The sequence below is a fragment of the Lagenorhynchus albirostris genome, chromosome 7 (assembly GCF_949774975.1).
Source record: "Lagenorhynchus albirostris chromosome 7, mLagAlb1.1, whole genome shotgun sequence".
Taxonomy (NCBI): Eukaryota; Metazoa; Chordata; class Mammalia; order Artiodactyla; family Delphinidae; genus Lagenorhynchus; species Lagenorhynchus albirostris.
Genome location: NC_083101.1, coordinates 104,466,472 through 104,486,323, shown reverse-complemented (window position 1 = coordinate 104,486,323; position 19,852 = coordinate 104,466,472). Strand labels below are relative to the sequence as shown.

The window sequence follows — 19,852 nt, the reverse complement described above, 5'->3', positions numbered from 1 at the left end:
CCACTTTGACTGAATTGATATTTATAGAACATTACATCCAACAACTGCAGAATACACATTCTATCAAATATACATAGTTTGTTCACCAAGACAGACCATATATGCTGAGCCACAAAATAAGCCTCAATAAAAAAACTTCAAGAAACTGAAATTGTATAGAATAGACCCTCTCTGACCAATATGGAATTAAATTAGAAATCAATGACATTAAGAAATCAAGAAAAACTCCAAGTTTTTGGAAATTTAGAAATTAAACCATCCATTTGTATATAATCCATGGGTCAAAATACAAACAATTTTAGGAAACATTTTGAACTGAATAATAATTAAAATACAACATATTAAAATATGTGGGATTCAGCCAAAGCAGTGCGTAGGGGAAAACTTTAAAGCTTTAAATACTTATTAGAAAAGAAGAAAGGTCTATAGTGATAAGTTTCTATACCTTACTTAAGCATAGAAAGAGCAAAGGAAATCCAAAGCAAGTAGAAGATGATAATAAAAATAAAAGCAGAAATATATTAAGTAGAGGACATAAACAAAACCAAAAGTTAATTCTTTACAAAGAACAAAATTTGATAAGCCTTAACTAGACTAATAAAGAAAAAAAAGAGAGAACACAGGTAATCAATATCAGTAGTGAAGGAGGGATGATCACTAACCTCCTACAGACATTAAAGACAAAATAAGGGAACATTATGAACAACTTAATACCAAAACGTCTGACAATCTGGATAAAACAAATTCCTTGAAAAGTATAATTTACCAAAATGGACACAGAAGAAACAGAAAATTTGAATATCCCTTTATCTATTAAAGGAACTGAATTAATCATCTAAGACCCTCCCATAAAGAAACTCCAGTCTTGGATAGTTTTACTGTTGAGTACTAGCAAACACAGAAAAAATAATATTCATCTTACATGAACTCTTTCAGAAAATAGAGGAGGAAACACTTCATAAGTTGTTTTATAGGGCCGGCATAACACTAAAACCAACACCTGACAAAGAAGTTACATAAAAGGAAATCACAAACCACCATCCCTCATGAAAAAAAATCCTTTACAAAGTATTAGAAAGGTGAATCCAGTGATATATAAAAAGAAAAATACATTTTGACCAAATAGGGTTTATCTTAGGAATGCAAGGTTAGTTTAACATTAAAAGATCAATCAAAGTGCTATATATTATCACAATAAAGGAGGAAAATCATATGATCATTTAAATACAGACAGAGAAATCATTAGACAAATGAGTTAATGATAAAAACTCTTAGCAAAATTCTTCCATCTGATAAAGGTATCTACAAAAAAACTCACAAGTAACACTATACTTAACACTGCAATATTAAATGTTTTCCCTGTATTACTGGGAATAAGACAGAGAGACTCACTCTCACCACTTCTATTTAACACTGTACAGAATGTCATAGCCGTTGCAATATGGCAAGAAAAAGAAAAGCATGCAAATCCAAATGGAAAAATTAAAACTCACTGTATTTGCAGATTATATGATTGTTTTTGAAGAAAATCCCAGCAAATTTACAAAAACAACTTTTAGAACTAAGTAGTGAATTTATAGTAAGGTCATATGATATAATATATACAAAAATATACAAAATATACAAAATCAACCATGTATCTAGATACTAGCTGCAAACAATTTGAAAATACAATTTTTAAAAATTTCATTTAATATAGCATCAACAAAATACTTCGGAATAAATTTAACAAAAAGCTTACAAAATATCCAAACTGAAGACTGCTAAGAGAAATTAAAAAACACTTAAGGAAACCAGGAGATAGACTATGTTCAAAAACCGGAAAACAATAAATGGTAATTTTCTCAAAATTCTTCTATAGTTTAAACACATTCCCAATCCTATCACACTTTTTATTTTTTACTTATTTTTTTAACATCTTTATTAGAGTATAATTGCTTTACAATGCTGTGTTAGTTTCTGCTGTATAACAAAGTGAATTAGTTATATGTATACTTACATCCCCATATCCCCTCCTCTTGTGCCTCCCTCCCACCCCCCACATTCCACCCTGCTAGGTGGTCACAAAGCACCGAGCTGATCTCCCTGTGCTATGCAGCTGCTTCCTACTAGCTATCTATTTTACATTTGGTAGTGTATATATGTCAATGCTACTCTTTCACTTCATCCCAGCTTACCCTTCCCCCTCCCCGTGTCCTCCAGTTCACTCTCTACGTCTGCGTCTTTACTCCTGTCCTACCCCTAGGTTCATCTGAACCCTTTTTTTTTCTTTTTTAGATTCCATATATACGTTAGCATACAACATTTGGTTTTCTCTTTCTGACTTACTCCACTCTGTATGACACACTCTAGGTCCATCCACCTCACTACAAATAACTCAACTTCACTTCTTTTTTGGCTGAGTAATATTCCATTGTATATACGTGCCACATCTTTATCCATTCATCTGTCGATGGACACTTAGGTTGCTTCCATGTCCTGGCTATTGTAAACAGTGCTGCAATGAACATTGTGGTACATGTCTCTTTCTGAATTATGGTTTTCTCAGGGTGTATGCCCAGTAGTGGGACTGCTAGATCATATGGTAGTTCTATTTTTAGTTTTTTAAGGAACCTCCATACTGTTCTCCATAGCAGCTGTAACAATTTACATTCCCACCAACAGTGCAAAAGGGTTCCCTTTTCTTCACACCCTCTCCAGCATTTATTGTTTGTAGACTTTTTGATAATGGCCATTCTGACCAGAGTGAGGTGATACCTCATTGTGGTTTTGATTTGCATTTCTCTAATGATTAGTGACAACTGAGCACCCTTTCATGTGTTTGTTGGCAATCTGTATATCTTTTTTGGAGAAATGTCTATTTAGGTCTTCTGCTCATTTTTGGATTGGGCTGCTTGTTTTCTGGATATTGAGCTGCATGAGCTGCTTGGATATTTTGTAGATAAATCCTTTGTCAGTTGCTTCGTTTGCAAATATTTTCTCCCATTCGGAGGGTTGTCTTATTGTCTTGTTTACGGTTTCCTTTGCTGTGCAAAAGCTTCAAGTTTCATTAGGTCCCATTGTTTATTTTTGTTCTCATTTCCATTTCTCTAGGAGGTGGATCAAAAAGGATCTTGCTGTGATTTATGTCATAGAGTGTTCTGCCTATGTTTTCCTCTAAGAGTTTTATAGTGTCTGGCCTTACATTTAGGTCTTTAATCTTTTTTTTTTTTTTTTTTGCGGTACGCGGGCCTCTCACTGTTGTGGCCTCTCCTGTTGTGGAGCACAGGCTCCAGATGCGCAGACTTAGCGGCCATGGCTCACAGGTCTAGCCGCTCTGCGGCACATGGGATTTTCCCGGACCGGGGCACGAACCCACGTCCCCTGCATCGGCAGGTGGACTCTCAACCACTGCGCCACGAGGGAAGCCCTTTAATCCGTTTTGAGTTTATTTCTGTGTATGGTGTTAGGAAGTATTCTAATTTCATTATTTTACATGTAGCTCTCCAGTTTTCCCTGCATCACTTATTGAACAGGCTGTCTTTTCTCCATTTTATATTCTTGCCTCCTTTGTCAAAGATACAGTGATCATACGTGCGTGGGTTTATGTCTGGGCTTTCTATTCTATTCCATGGATCTATATTTCTGTTTTTGTGCCAGTACCATACTGTCTTTTTTCTTTTTTTAACATCTTTATTGGAGTATAATTGCTTTACAATGTTGTGTTAGTTTCTGAGTATAACAAAGTGACTCAGCTATATGTATACATATATCCCCATATCCCCTCCCTCTTGCATCTCCCTCCCACCCATACTGTCTTGATTACTGTAGCCTTGTAGTATAGTCTGAAGTCAGGGAGCCTGATTGCTCCAGCTCTGTTTTTCTTTCTCAAGATTACTTCTGCTGTTCAGGGTCTTTTCTGTTTCCATAGAAATTGTAAAATTTTTTGTTCTAGTTCTGTGAAAAATGCCATTGGTAGCTTGACAGGGATTACACTGAATCTGTAGATTGCTGTGGGTAGTACAGTCATTTTCACAATGTTGATTCTTCCAATCCAGGAACATGGTATCTCTCTCCATCTGTCTGTATTACCTTTAATTTCTTTCATCAGTGTCTTATAGTTTTCTGCAAACAGGCGTTTTGTCTCCTTAGGAAGATTTATTCCTAGGTATTTTATTCTTTTTGTTTCAACGGTAAATGGGACTGTTTCTTTAATTTCTCCTACAGATTTTTCACCTTTAGTGTATAGGAATGCAAGAGATTTCTGCGCATTAATTTTGTATCCTGCTACTTTACCAAATTCACTGATTAGCTCTAGTAGTTTTCTGGTAGCATCTTTAGGATTCTCTATGTATAGTATCTTGTCATCTGTAAACAGTGACAGTTTTAAGTCTTCTTTTCCGATTTGGATTCCTTTTATTTCTTTTTCTTCTCTGATTGCTGTGGCTAAAACTTGCAAAACTATGTTGAACAACAGAGGTGATAGTGGGCAACCTTGTCTCGTTCCTGATCTTAGAGGAAATGGTTTCAGTTTTTCACCATTGAGAATTATGTTGGCTGTGGGTTTGTCATATATGGACTTTATTATGTTGAGGTAGGTTCCCTCTATGCCCACTTTCTGGAGAGTGTTTATCATAAATGGGTGTTGAATTTTGTTGAAAGCTTTTTCTGCATCTATTGCGATGATCATATGGTTTTTATCCTTCAGTTTGTTAATATGGCTATCACACTTTTTAATAGAAATTGATAAGCATAAACTTTATATAGAAAGGCAAAGCACCTAAAATATCCAGAGCAATCTTGAAAAACAGTGACAGAGTTAGAAGACTTATACTACTTAAAGGTATAAAACTACAGTAATCAGGACTGTGGTACTGGCATAAAGACAAAAACACATCAACGGAACAGAAGAGAGTACAGTCCCAAATTTATATAGCCAATTGATTTTTTAAAAAATTATTTTATTTATTTTTGGCTGCACGGGGTCTTTGTTGCTGCACGTGGGTTTTCTCTAGTTGCAGCGAGTGGGGACTACTCTTCGTTGTGGTGTGCTGGCCTCTCGTTGTGGTGTGCTGGCCTCTCTTTGCGGTGGCTTCTCTCATTGCGGAGCATGGGCTCTAGGCGCACGGGCTTCAGTAGTTGTGGCTTGTGAGCTCTAGAGCGCAGGCTCAGTAGTTGTGGTGCATGGGCTTAGTTGCTCCACGGCATGTGGGATCTTCTGGGACCAGGACTCGAACCCACGTCTCTGCATTGGCAGGTGGATTCTTAACCACTGCGCCAACAGGGAAGCCCTAGCCAATTGATTTTTGACAAAGGTGCCAATACAATCTATATAGGAAAGGGAAGTTTTAAAACAAGTAATGTTGAAACAATTAGGTATGTATATGGAAAAAAAGAAACCTTGACTCCTACCTCACACTATATATAAAATATTAAATCAAGATGGATCATAAGCCTACGTATGAAAGGTAAATACAAAGGCTAAAACAATAACTAGAAGAGAACACAGGAAAATATCTTTTTGCCTTGTGAGTAGGCAAAGGTTTGTTAGAGATAATACAAAAAGCAGTAATTATGAAAGAAAAAACTGCAAATTAGACTTTACCAAGACAAAATACTCTGCTCAAATACATTAACATAATGAACACTCAAGCCACAGACTGGGTGTTCGTATTTGTAAAATATAGATCTAACAAAGGACTAGAATCCAGGATATATAATAGCCCAATAAAAAATGTGCAAAAGATTTTAACACACACTTCACAAAGGAAATATATATAGAAAGCATAAGCACGTAATAAAGTGCTCAACATCATTAGTCATCAGAAAAATGCAAATTAAAACCACAACTAAACCCACAACACACCCACTAGAATAGCTAAACTTACAAAGACTGACAACACCTTATGCTGGTGAGGATGTGGAACAAATGAACACTCATACATTACTCGTAGGAGTAAAAATGGTACAACCACTTTGGGAAAATGTCTGGCAATTTCAAAACTAAACATATGATGTAGCAATTCCACTTCTAGTTATTACCCAAGAGAAATAAATACATATATTCACAAAAAGACTTATATAAGTATGTTCACTGAAGTTTTATCATAATAACTACAAACTGGAAACAGCCCAGCTATTCATCAATAGAATGGATAAACAAACTGTGCTCTATGCATATAACAGAATCCTACCCAGCACTAAAAAGGTAACAGCTACTGAAATACCCAACGTGGATGAATCTCTAAATATAACGCTCGGTGAAAGACGCCTTACACTAAAGAGTATGTGCTATATGGTTCCATTCATATGACGTTTTAGAACAGGCAAAACTAATCTATGAAAGGAAAAAAAGAGAAGACTGCTGCTTCTGGGAGGTGCAGGTGAGGATTTACTGGGAGTAGACAGGAGGAAACTTTCTGGGATGATGGTAATGTTCTATATCTTAGTATGATTTTGTTGCACAGGTATATGCATTTGTTAGAACTCATCAAAGAGTACCCATAAGACCTGTGCATTTCACAGTATGTAAATTTACTTGAAAAGAAAATATTACAAACAGTGAAGTAGCTAACGATGTGCAAATGCACGTATTCGGGGAGAAGGGTACTGAAGTCTGCGGCCTGCTTTGAAATGTCTTAAAAAAATAAAAAGAAGGATTGATGGGTTGATAGAGGAATGGCTAGTTGGATAAGTATGTGATAAAGCAAACACAGTAGAACCTCGGTGACAGGTATGGGATGTTCACTGGAAAATTCTTTCAATTTTTGTTTGTTTCAAATAAAATGTTGGAAGAAAAACAACTAATATCACCTCTTTTTATGATGACTAAGATTGTATCCTAGGTTGGACTGCCAATGTTGAGGATCCTGGTCACCATCTACGAAAATCTGATTACCAAGGAAGAAAGTAAAAGTGATCAACAATATGAAGTGAGGGGCGGGGATGGGGAGGGTATTAGAGCCAAAGTCCAGACATGCAAGAGGTTCTGAGGCCTGCCAGAAATAAGGCCAGGGCAGCAAGGCAGGAGATGGCCACTTTCAGGCCTTCTTAGGTTGCTTTGCTTTCTTCATTCCTCTGCAAGTCTATGAAATTAGTTTCTGGGCCTGGGACCCAGCATTACCTAGCACTCTAGTTTCTCCAAGACACAGAAGGACATAGTTGGAGGATTTAAAGTCATTGATGGAGGGGGAAAAAAAGAGGAAGGAACAGAACTGAATTAAAAATTCCACAGGGAGAAGGTATGACTCACCTACTTCTTGGTGGGTAACTACCCTTTTAAATTGCATCTTGTGAAAACAGCCAAGGAGCATTAAAAATTGAATGCAAAACTGCTTCTGGGCAAGGCTGATTAAAAAGGAATAAAACCATTTTAAAAGGTTGTTTTGAGATATTTGGCAACATTTGCATTCTGGTGAACGGGTGACTCAGATCCCACTGCTGGTCCTTTTCACCTCCAGAGCTATGATTTTTAGAGGATGATAGTCACCAGTAATTGATGATCTCTGGAGATTACTGCAGTCTCAGTCTAGCTGATAGTAATGAGTGATTATCACTTTGCTTGATTTAATGAGCCTTCACAGAAATCATACCTGCTTTGTCCTTGACCTCTCTGTTCACTCAGCTTTCCAATGTTTCCATCTGCAAGGATATAACATACTGCTTGTTACTAACCTGCCATAAATAACAACCAAGTTCACCTTGTTAGGGCTTTTCCTTACCCTAACTCTTAATCTTTTAAGAAAAAAACAAAACTTTAACCAGATGGCACACACAATAGCAAAGCAGAGACACACTTGAGCTGATAGTAGAACTTGACACTAATTCGAACAAAGACTTTTAACCTTAAACACGGTTGACTCATCTGTCACAATATGTAACTTTTAACTTAATTTAAAATTAATATTAAAAAAAAAACCCACCTAGGGACTTCCCTGATGGCGCAGTGGTTGAGAATCCACCTGCCAATGCAGGGGACACAGGTTCAAGCCCTGGTCCGGGAAGATCCACCTGCCGCAGAGCAACTAAGCCCGTGTGTCACAACTACTGAGGCTGCGCTCTAGAGCCCACAAGCCACAACTACTGAGTCCACATGCCACAACTACTGAAGCCCGCACGCCTAGAGCCCTTGCTCTGCAAAGAGAAAAGCCACCGCAATGAGAAGCTCGCACACCGCAACAAAGAGCAGCTCCCGCTCGCTGCAACTAGAGAAAGCCTGCGCACAGCAACGAAGACCCAACGCCGCCAAAAATAAATAAATAAAATAAATAAATTTATTAAAAACAACAACAAAAAACACCCCACCTATGCTAAGCTTGTCAAAGTCAGTATTACATCTGTGTAGTTGTACTAGTATCAACTACTAGTAAAATAAACATGAAATTCATCACCTTACCTCTGAGAGAGGTGGGTCACGCTGGGTAACCCAAACAATTTTCATGAATACCCTCTGCGCAAGAGAACTTAGAGAACGGCAAAGTAAATATCTCATCCAAAAATTTGAAGAAAACGTTATGTTCAAAACACAGTATCTCTGGGCTGCTCTACATTTTGCAAAGATGTCAACATTTGAAAATAGTTTTCTATGTCTCTATAATACAAACCAGACAACTATTTCTTCAAATTATACAAAGCTTCCCTGAAAAACAAATACCAACTCTATTATAGGGAATTGGCAGTAAAAATTTACCTCAACAAAGCAAACAAGATACCAGAAATTGGCTTTTTCCAGATAATCTCATAAAAGTATAGAGACCAGGAGTAAAAAGCAAAACACGTCGAATGTGGGTTGGCAGGATTCAGTGTAGCATTTATGGATGGTTTCATGACTCCCAGATTGTACTTTTACTACTTCCCGAGAGCCATTCATGATATTTGTTGCAATGAAGGCTCAAATCCCATAAAAATTTTTATCCGAAAGTAAAGTGTTTGTTGCCCCCTTGAGGTAAATTCAAGAAACAAAACAATGCCGGCTCTGCCTGGCCCATTAGAGAAAGAGGCTTGCTTCTCCAAACGGCTTTTTCTACACACATACCGTAATCGCAAGTTATAACAATAATAAAACTCTATTTTCACCTGGAAAAAAAGAGGCAATTTACAAACACCACTAGACACTGCACCATTTCTGCAAAAATAAAGATAAAACTTCACACAAAGAATATAGCAAATATTTTAAAGTTTCAGCTGATGAGATGTCAGACTAACTGCATCCTAAAAATTCATTATGCAGATCTTCAGTTGGCCTAGCTCACATGACCCGGGGGACCCAAACTGTAGACTGAAAAGCTCTGCAGCAAACTTTCATGGGGGTGGGGAAGGGCGGGACAAGTCCAAGATATTTATGGCTCAAATCCACATAATGTGCAAGGTCTGCAACATGAGAACAGCTGCACTAACGAAAAAATATATAATACATAAGCATGCATAGAAAAATATGATGGTCTGAATAGATTATCCTGTGAGGGAATTCTCAGAGTTCAATGGATTTTAGTCAGTAATCCTCTGAGGTACTGCTGCCATCCTAATATCATGGGGCTTTGAACTAATTAAGGTTGTTTTTCTTCCTCCAATTGCATTTTATTCTAAGCTATCATCTGATTTTCAGTATTATTAGGAAGAATGCGATGGATTTACATCATTACTCCTCTAAAGACTGAAAGACTTCAGCGTTTTACTCAGCATGACTCATATTCATGAATGATCAAGGTTCTGAATGAGCAGTAAAATACGGTCCCATCTCATCCTGCTACGAAAGGCCCTGCAGGATGGAGAGATCACCTGGGCCAGCTGTTGCTCAAAGTCCAGATTCATGGACATAGAATTAACCTGTCACATCCTCTACTGGCAATCACACAAAGTAGCTGCTCACACATGCTTTCCCAGCTGCTGAACTCTCTACCCAGGCCCCTCAAACTACCCTTGAGATTTATTTAAACTTATGAAAAAGTCTCTACTCTTTTCATTTTTACCAACCCAAAGGAGAGCAAAAGAAGGGGCTAGGAGAAGTAGGGAGAGCACAAAAAGACGGCCCTGTCCCCAATTCCAAGAGGAAGCCCTACCTAGGTCGTTAGCTGTCAATATCTGACCAACAGATGGATCATTCAAAATTCATTCACAAGTGTGCTTGTCCAAAACTGTCTTAATTACAGGGTAATGAAAGTTTCCTCACTTGTAAAACAGGGATAAGTTAAATACTTAAAAGACTTCTTATAAGAATTGAATAAGTGAATACTTATCACAATGCTCAGCACACTGTACGCTGTATACGTCCTCCTTTACCCCCACGTCTCATGTCCCTTTCTCCTCAGTGCTAACTATTGCCTATGCTGATCACCATTCTACCACCTCTTCTATGCATTTATACTCACAGGCACGTATACAAAAATGATGGGCTCACACTGCAAGAATGGCCCTAAAAATTGCGTTTTCATGTAGCATACCTTGGAAATCTGAAACTCTCCCATAAGGTGACCTTATCCATTTGCATGGCTATAAATACCATCTATGAGCTGATAATCCCCAATTTTATATCGCCAGCCCAGACATCTCTTATATAGCCTATGGACATCCCCACCTGAATGTATTCTAGGCATTTCAAACTTAATGCAGCCAAAGTAAAACTCTTGATTTTCTCCCACAAACCTGTTCTTCCTTCTGTCTTTTCCATCTCAGTATGTGACACAACTCTCGATCATTTCCTACAACCAAAACCTGGGTGTCATCCTTGATTCGTTCCTCTTTCTTACCGCGGACCTGATCCAAAATCTGTCAGTTTCCACACAAAAATACAGCTATTCCATCTATTCTTTTCTGTCATTACTGCCACCACCCTCATCTGAGCTGGGGTGGATACAACACTCTTCCACCCAGTTTCCCACGTCCACTCTTGCACCAACATTCTCATGTTGCAGCCACACAATAACCAGAATGAGCTTCTTACAAACCCGAACACATCAGTCTCCTGCTTGAAACCATTCATCTACTTCCTACTGATGATTCGAAAGTTTTTAAGTCCTCAAAAGCATGTATAATCAGGCCCACACCTAACTTTTCAATCTCCCTTCATGACATATGCCCCCCTTTTCACTGGAATCTAGATACCTTGGCCTCCTCTCTGTTCCTGGAACACCTCAAGTTCTTCCTCATTTCAGTGCCTCTTCTTTTTTCTGCGCTTGGCCTGACTCCCTCCTTATACTTCAGATCTCAGCTTAAACGTCACCACTTTGTGTGCAGAATCAGCCCAGGTATTCTCCATCATAGCCGTCTATATCCATCACAGCACTTGCTGTTTGGTATTTGTTGAACCAGTAGAATGTAAGCACCACGAGGGCAAGGACAACATCCATCTTGTTCACCACGTTGTTCCCAGTGTCCAAGGCAATGCATGGCCCCTAATGGGCCTTCAATTAATGTTCAGTAAATAAAAGAGAATAGTACACAGTAACTTAGCCAGGTGTTCCTGAAATTTCTGAAAATAAAAACTATTCTAAGACTTTCACTTCTTAAATCATTGAACTATATATGAAACCTTAGTATTCTTCTCACTAAAAATGGAGATATGAGGTATCAAAAGAAAGCATAATTGTCTTCCGTCAACTAGAATTTGAAATAAATGATCCCATCAACAAATTATTTAATAGTTATTAAACAGTAATTAGACCAATAGTTATTAAATAATAGTCACTTGTTTTTCTATGGCTGAGTAATATTCCATTGTATATATGTGCCACATCGTCTTTATCCATTCATCTGTCGACGGACACTTAGGTTGCTTCCATGTCCTGGCTATTGTAAATAGAGCTACAATGAACATTGGGGTACATGACTCGTTTTGAATTATGGTTTTCTTAGGGTATATGCCCAGTAGTGGGACTGCTAGGTCATATGGTAGTTCTATTTCTAGTTTTTTATTTTTTTTGTGGTATGCGGGCCTCTCACTGTTGTGGCCTCTCCCGTTGTGGAGCACAGGCTCCGGACGCGCAGGCTCAGCGGCCATGGCTCACGGTCCCAGCCGCTCCGCGGCACATAGGTCCTCCCGGACCCGGGCACGAACCCGTGTCCCCTGCATCGGCAGGCGGACTCTCAACCACTGCGCCACCAGGGAAGCCCTCTATTTCTAGTTTGTTTTTTTTTTTAATATTTATTTATTTGGCTGCGCCCGGTCTTAGTTGCGGCACGTGGGATCTTTGTTGCGGCATGCAGAATCCTTATAGTTGTGGCATGCCAACTCTTAGTTGCAGTATGTGGGATCTAGTTCCCTGACCAGGGATCAAACCCGGGCCCCCTGCATTGGGAGCACAGAGTCTCAACCACTGGACCACCAGGGAAGTCCCTATTTCTAGTTTTTTAAGGAACCTCCATACTGTTCTCCACAGTGGCTGTATCAATTTACATTCCCACCAACAGTGTAAGAGGGTTCCCTTTTCTCCACACCCTCTCCAGCATTTATTGCTTGTAGATTTTTTTGATGATGGCCATTCTAACCAGTGTGAGATGATACCTCATTGTAGTTTTGATTTGCATTTCTCTAATGATTAGTGATGTTGAGCATCCTTTCATGTGTTTGTTGGCAGTCTGTATATCTTCTTTGGAGAAACGTCTACTTAGGTCTTCTGCCCATTTTTGGATTGGGTTGCTTGTTTTTTTAATATTGAACTGCATGAGCTGCTTGTATATTTTGGAGATGAATCCTTTGTCAGTTGCTTCATTTGCAAATACTTTCTTCCATTCTGAGGGTTGTCTTTTCCTCTTGTTTATGGTTACCTTTGCTGTGCAAAAGCATTTAAGTTTCATTAGGTCCCATGTGTTTATTTTTGCTTTTACTCCCATTTCTCTAGGAGGTGGGTCAAAAAGGATTCTGCTGTGATTTATGTCAAAGTGTTCTCTCTGTTTTCCTCTAAGAGTTTCACAGTGTCTGGCCTTACATTTAGGTCTTTAATCCATTTTGAGTTTATTTTTGTGTGTGGTGTTAGGAAGTGTTCTAATTTCATTCTTTTACATGTAGCTGTCCAGTTTTCCCAGCACCACTTACTGAACAGGCTGTCTTTTCTCCATTGTATATTCTTGCCACCTTTATCAAAGATAAGGTGACCATATGTGCGTGGGTTTATCTCTGGGCTTTCTATCCTGTTCCATTGATCTATCTTTCTGTTTTTGTGCCAGTACCATACTGTCTTGATTACTGTAGCTTTGTAGTATAGCCTGAAGTCAGGGAGCCTGATTCCTCCAGCTCTGTTTTTCTTTCTCAAGATTGCTTTGGCTATTCGGGGTCTTTTGTGTTTCCATACAAATTGTAAAATTTTTTGTTCTAGTTCTGTGAAAAATGCCTTTGGTAGCTTGACAGGGATTGCACTGAATCTGTAGATTGCTTTGGGTAGTACAGTCATTTTCACAATGTTAATTCTTCCAATCCAAGAACATGGTATATCTCTCCATCTGTTTGTATCGTCTTTAATTTCTTTCATCAGTGTCTTATAGTTTTCTGCATACAGGTGTTTTGTCTCCTTAGGAAGGTTTATTCCTAGATATTTTATTCTTTTTGTTGCAATGGTAAATGGGAGTGTTTTGTTTGGATGGGTCTAGAGTCTGTCATACAGAGTGAAGTAAGTCAGAAAGAGAAAAACAAATACCTTATGCTAACACATATATATGGAATCATAAAAAAAAAAAAGGTTCTCATGAATCTAGGGGCAGGACAGGAATAAAGACGCAGACACAGAGAATGGACTTGAGGACCCAGGGAGGGGGAAGTTGGCAAGCTGGGACAAAGTGAGAGTAGTACTGACATATATACACTACCAAATGTAAAACAGATAGCTAGTGGGAAGCAGCTGCAACATGCAGGGAGATCAGCTTGGTGTTCTGTGACCACCTAGAGGGGTGGGATAGGGAGGGTGAGAGGAAGACACAAGAGGGAGGGGATACGGGGATATATGTATATGTATAGCTGATTCACTTTGTTATACAGCAGAAACTAACACAACATTGTTAAACAATTATACCCAATAAATATGTTTTTTAAAAAAAGTCACTTGTTTTGTTGATTATATAGCAGTTAAATGTCTCAGATTAAAAGTACTCCCAGTGCTCTTTTTGGGTGGGCTCACCTAGTCCAATCAAAGCTACCCCTGCAGTTTAGACCAGCCTCAGGCTGAGAAGAGCTGCACAGTGGTTTTTCTGGGTTTTAAAGTAAATTTATTTACTTATTTATTTATTTTTGGCTGCATTGGGTCTTTGTTCCTGCATGTGGGCTTTCTCTAGTTATGGCGAGCAGGGGCTACTCTTCGTTGCGGTGTGGGGGCTTCTCACTGCGGTGGCTTCTCTTGTTGTGGAGCACGGGCTCTAGGCACGTGGGCTTCAGTAGTTGTGGCACACGGGCTCAGTAGTTGTGGCTCACGGGCTCTAGAGTGCAGGCTCAGTAGTTGTGGCACACGGGCTAGGTTGCTCCATGGCATGTGGGATCTTCCTGGACCAGGGCTCGAACCCGTGTCCCCTGCATTGGCAGGCGGATTCTTAACCACTGCACCACCAGGGAAATCCCTTGGTTTTGGTTTTTTGTTGCTGTTGTTCTTTTTCTTTTTTTTTAGTTTCTTTTTATTCTTTCACATAGTGATTTTGTGAAAATACTAATAACCAATGGACCATACTCACTTTTTAAAAACATAATCCTTTTTCCCACAAAACAGAAGCAACTACAAGGACTAGGACTGTATGAGATGACAGATGTTAACTCAGCTTACTGTGCTCATCATTTCATGATATATGTGACATCAAATCATTATGCTGCACACCCTAACTTATACAGTGCTCTACGTTCATTGTAGCTCAAGAAAATTGGGAAAAAATGTATTTAACCTTACAACCCATGAAAGGTATGCAAATAAAAAGAATGACATCCTCTCCCCTCCCTCCCCAAAAGAACTAGGAATATAGACATAGAGCAAAAGGAATTCTCACAGACTGCTGCTAGGAGGATAAACTGACAACCAGCGTTGGTGAATATGATAAAATAAGAATTTCTTACTTGACTGCCTCGTAAATATTGTTGGAGGTATGTCCTGATAAGGCATCATGTAAATTTCGAATAAAATAATCTCTGTATTCTTCTGGAAGCGCCATAAATGTTCCACCCATCACAATAAATTCCACTTTATCCACACTGTGACCAAGCTGTTTTAACTGAAAGACATAAATTCATCAGCATTAGAAAGATATAGTCAACTACCCTAAGAAGGTTATTGCAAATTTCTAATTTTACTTTGCGGTGTTCTCATCTGTATAGTTTAAAAATGAGAAGCAAACATGTTAAGCAAATTCTATGGACTAAAAAAAATAGACTCCACGGTCTGAAAAGGAAATTATTGCTCAAATAAGGAGGACGAGAATTAAAAATAATAAACAAGAAGTCTGATGTCAACTTACAGAGTTAAGTGAAAACTTAATAATACAAAGAATATAAATTAGAGAGCAGCAAAGCAAATAACACAGTATGTAATAGAATAAACAAATATTTATTGATTACATATTTTATGCCAGACTTTGTGGTCAGCATTGGGGACGAAGAAGACTATATACAACATAATCAGGACTTGATGCAAGTGAAAGAAAGAGAACACTAGATTAGAAAGAAACGTTAAGAAAGCAGTTTTAAATTAAAAGTTTTGAATTAATTATGAAGTTTCTGGGTACAGGTAGCACCTTAAGCCTAGTTTCAGGGGTGGGGCAAGGACAATAAACTCTGAAATATGACATCTCTTCTATTTGGGAAGAGAATGGTATAGATCTTTCAGTTTTTCAACTACAATAAGGCAAGATTCTAATTTTTAGAAACAGGTATTTAAATTTCTTGCCATATCTTAGGCCTGAGGAAAACTAGGTCAAGCAGACTACAAATTATGAACTCTAATGTACTACGTAAAGAGGATGTCCACACTTAATATGAGCAAAAAGTTACTTTGTTTTATACTTGTTTCTGAAAATGGCAAATAACTTATACATACATACATCCTTATACATATGTAAATCCTCACAGATACGTAAGCATATGGGCAGGCATGTGCATACACATGCAAATATATATCTGTAAGTACGTGTACATAGCTATCAACACTAAAAGAATACTCTATAACTACGGTTGTTTACCAGGAATACACAACAAAATCTTCCTGGTAGCTTTTTCAAAATATCTTGCCTGGACCCTAAACCAGACTTAATCAGAACTTCAGCAGTGAAATCTGACATGTATTTTGGAAAAGTTACTCAGGTGATTCTAGTGCATTTACAGTTAGGAAAAGAATCACTACTCTCTGGTAGTTTCTAAAATCTTTCAAAACCCATGCTCCTGTTTGGAAAATATAAACATTTTGAACTCTACTGAAACACTTCAAATGAGTTAAATATCATGGCTAAGGGAATTCCCTGGTGGTCCAGCCAGTGGTTAGGGCTCCGTGCTTCCACTGCAAGGGGCATGGGTTCCAAAAAAAAAAAAAAATTATGGCTAAAAAAGAAATTGAAGCAATGGTCAGTTTAGGAACTATGTTGGCTCCCTGCAGGTGGGGTCCTCTCCTACAGCTGACAATCCTGATCCATATATGCTTGGGTGACAATGATGTGAAAATCAGAAGTGTCTGGTATCCACTCGTAATAACAGTTAAGCACAGAAGCGACTTACTGACTATGGTATGTGCTACTTTCCATTTGAGATTTTCTAGTTGTCTTACTAGATGTAACTATAAAAACTATGGACAGTGCTTGCATTGTTTGAAATTGGACAAGTTTAAAATAAAATTGTGAAAAAGAAAATCTGTATTAATGTTCAGAGTTCTTGAACAGAGCAAGGCCATCTACACAGTACTTGTCTTTAATCAGTTATATTGAGGTATAATTTTTTTGTGTGTGTGTGGCTTTGCCATGCAGTTTGCAGGATCTCAGTTTCCCGACTAGGGATTGAACCCAGGCCACAGCAGTGAAAGCCCGGAATCCTAACCACTAGGCCACCAGGGAACTCCCGGGGTATAATTTATATACAACAAAATCCACTAACTTTAACTGTACAATTAAATGAGTTTTGACAAATGTTTAGAGTTGTGTAACCACTGCCACCACCACCACCAGTATACAGAACAACTCCATGGCTCCCAAGAGTCCCTCATCCCCCTGTACAGTCAATTCCCCATTCACACCCCAGCAAACTAGTCACAATACTTCTCACTTGGCTTATGGAAGCTAAAATTCAATCCACCCACCTATTGTCTAAGACATATCCACATTCTGTAAATTTCATACCATAAATAACTTTCTACAAATTGAAAGAACTTTAGAGACTATAAAATCCTTACAGAAAATAATACAGTCTTTAAAGGAAGCAGTGTTTTTGACCTTGCTAGGTATTGCAAAATAGTCCCCCTCCCTCAGATGGATATTAAAAACTTACAAAGGGGAGAAATATTCTTTCAGTTCTTATTTCTGGTTCAACTCAAATAAAGAAAGAATACCTTCTAAGTATAAAGATCTAATGTAACAATGCTTTTTAAAACCTTACCTGTTCTATTCGGTGTCTTGTCTGTAGATAAGGGTCATACCTAGCACGGATAGCTCGCATGGAGGTTGGCTAAGAAAAAAGAGAAGTATCCTGTTATGCCCACACTGAATTAAGAATAAAAAGTAGTTTCAAAAGGGTATTAAAAATAAAGTTCCCTTGGGCTCCTTTCTTCCTCTCTCAGTCTTGTCAGGGTTCAAAATAATGTCCTGAATAGCATTTGGCTGGTCTCCACTCAACAGGAGGCAGCTCCTTGGACCATAGTTATATCTTTGTGTAAACCCTTATGGAAACCCCAGGGTCACCAAATTGTTATACTGCTCACAGACATAGCTGTGTATACACATTCAAAAGAGTTACTTGATAAAATAACCTTTAAACCAGATCATTAAATATCAATACAACAACAGTTTGTAATGGCTTAACAAAAAGCCATCATGCTATCATACAATGGAATAGTCTATGGCCATGAAACAATATACTGATATAAAATGTTCCCTAAGATACATTGTCAAATGAGAAAGGTAAGGTGCAAGGTTTTGATAGACTACCTCCTGTGTAAAAAGTTAGGATAAAGAGTATGTATTGCTTTTATATCTATATACTATCTCTGAAGGGGATGATACTGATTGTCTTCGGGGGCTGAAGCAGAAAGGGGTGGCCAGGGGAGAGTGACGAGAGGGAGTCTTCACTGAAAAATTCTTTTAGTATTTTTAAAAATTTGAACTATGAAAAACAGGTAAGAAATGAAAAACCATGTATAAGAAAAAAGTCACATGGTTTCCTGGCTGCTGGCCTCTTTGGATGAGGCCGACGACTTCGAAAGCCTGCTCGCTGGCCTCCTGCTTTCTCTTGCACCCGCTCTAATCCTGCCCTCACAGAACCATCAAACGATCTTTTAAAAACCAACACTGGATTATATCAACCCCTGCTTTAAATCTGGATGGCTTTTCACAACACCTATAACAAACTCCTTGCCCTGGCTTACAATCCCCTGCAGCACCCGTCTCCCGAATCTCATTCTCCCCTCACCTGCTCTGCTCCAGAGCCCCCAACTGTCATTCTGAGCCTGGCTCCGTGTTCCAGCTATTCTCTCTGCTAGGAATGCTCTTTCTTGGTATTCTTGAAAGGCTCTTTCTTGTCATTCAGGGCTCAGTTTAAATGTCACCTCCTCAGACCATTCCTTCCTAGCCCCCAAGGCTGAAGTATCCACCCTGCTACGACATCTTACTTGACTTTACTTCCCTGCTTTGCATTTACTAGTACCTGATTGTTTTTTCTTGTTTGTTTCTTTACTGTCTACCCCCATTCATTAGAATGTAAATTTCTCAAGACCTGACCTGTTTTTTCACAGCTGCAGAGGCAGGACAATGTACTGGTGAGGAGCACAGAATTCAAAGCCCAGCCCTGTTACATATTAGGGGCATGTCTCCAGGCCAGTCATGTAAGACTTCTAGGCCCTGGTTTCCTTATCTAAAAAACTGGGATAATAATAGTGTCTACCTTCAAAATCCTGCTGTCAGGTTTAAAGTTGTAAAGCACTTAGAACAATGTTGACATATTAATAATAAGTGCTTACATAAATATTTCGCCAGTGACTAGAACAACAGACACTCAGCAAATGTTTGGTGAATGAATAACTTATGTAATCAGGAAAAAAATAAAAATTTTAAGAAAGCCGGTACTTATAAAAGCAGACTCTTAATAAAGTATGCTGTAACACTCCTCAGGACAGCCTCACATTACTTTACCTCATATCCAGTATAAGACTGGGTCGAATATTCAAAGTCTGAATCAGGTCCACCAGGGCAGTATCTGCCAATACAATAAAATGAAGATGTCAGATACAGAACTTAGTTCAACAGTCTAGTTCAAGTACCTACAGGCTCCGTAAAATCCTGACTGAACTAGCTTCATTTTCGAATCCTAACAGAAGGTTGTACCTTTGTAGCATCTGCAAATATATACATTTTCTACTAACAAGTAAAAAGATAAACATATAAAGGAACATTATTACAGTCATTTTCAGAGTATTGCAGTCACTATTATTTTAGAAGTTTAAGCTTTTAGGGGCAAATAACTGGGCCTAAGTTTTCCTAAGTTTGGATTGATACAGTGCTCTCTTGGTAACTACACTTAAGAAAATCTTTCTCCTGATTAATAATCTTCCTGTCTAGAGTCATGAATATTCTTCTGCTAATTTTTCTAATTATCTAAATTTAATAAGTTTAAAGATTATTAGTAAGGATAAGTTTTTACTTTGATACTTTTCTGATCCAAATTCATTATAAACTTCTGACATTTGGAATTTACGCAGCTCATATTTCCATGTATTGT

At 38.3% G+C, this 19,852-nt stretch overlaps 1 protein-coding gene across 1 annotated transcript in view; it reads right to left on the bottom strand.

Annotated features, from left to right (window-relative positions):
- ELP3 (elongator acetyltransferase complex subunit 3) overlaps positions 1–19,852 on the bottom strand; it is a 111,485-nt gene that overhangs the window by 72,884 nt on the left and 18,749 nt on the right. Inside the window, exons 5-7 of the mRNA XM_060155761.1 lie at positions 19,267–19,330; positions 17,519–17,587; positions 15,002–15,156 (exon numbers count right to left, since the gene is read on the bottom strand). Of these exons, the coding sequence (XP_060011744.1) occupies positions 15,002–15,156; positions 17,519–17,587; positions 19,267–19,330 (288 nt within the window). The remainder of the gene's footprint in view (positions 1–15,001; positions 15,157–17,518; positions 17,588–19,266; positions 19,331–19,852) is intronic.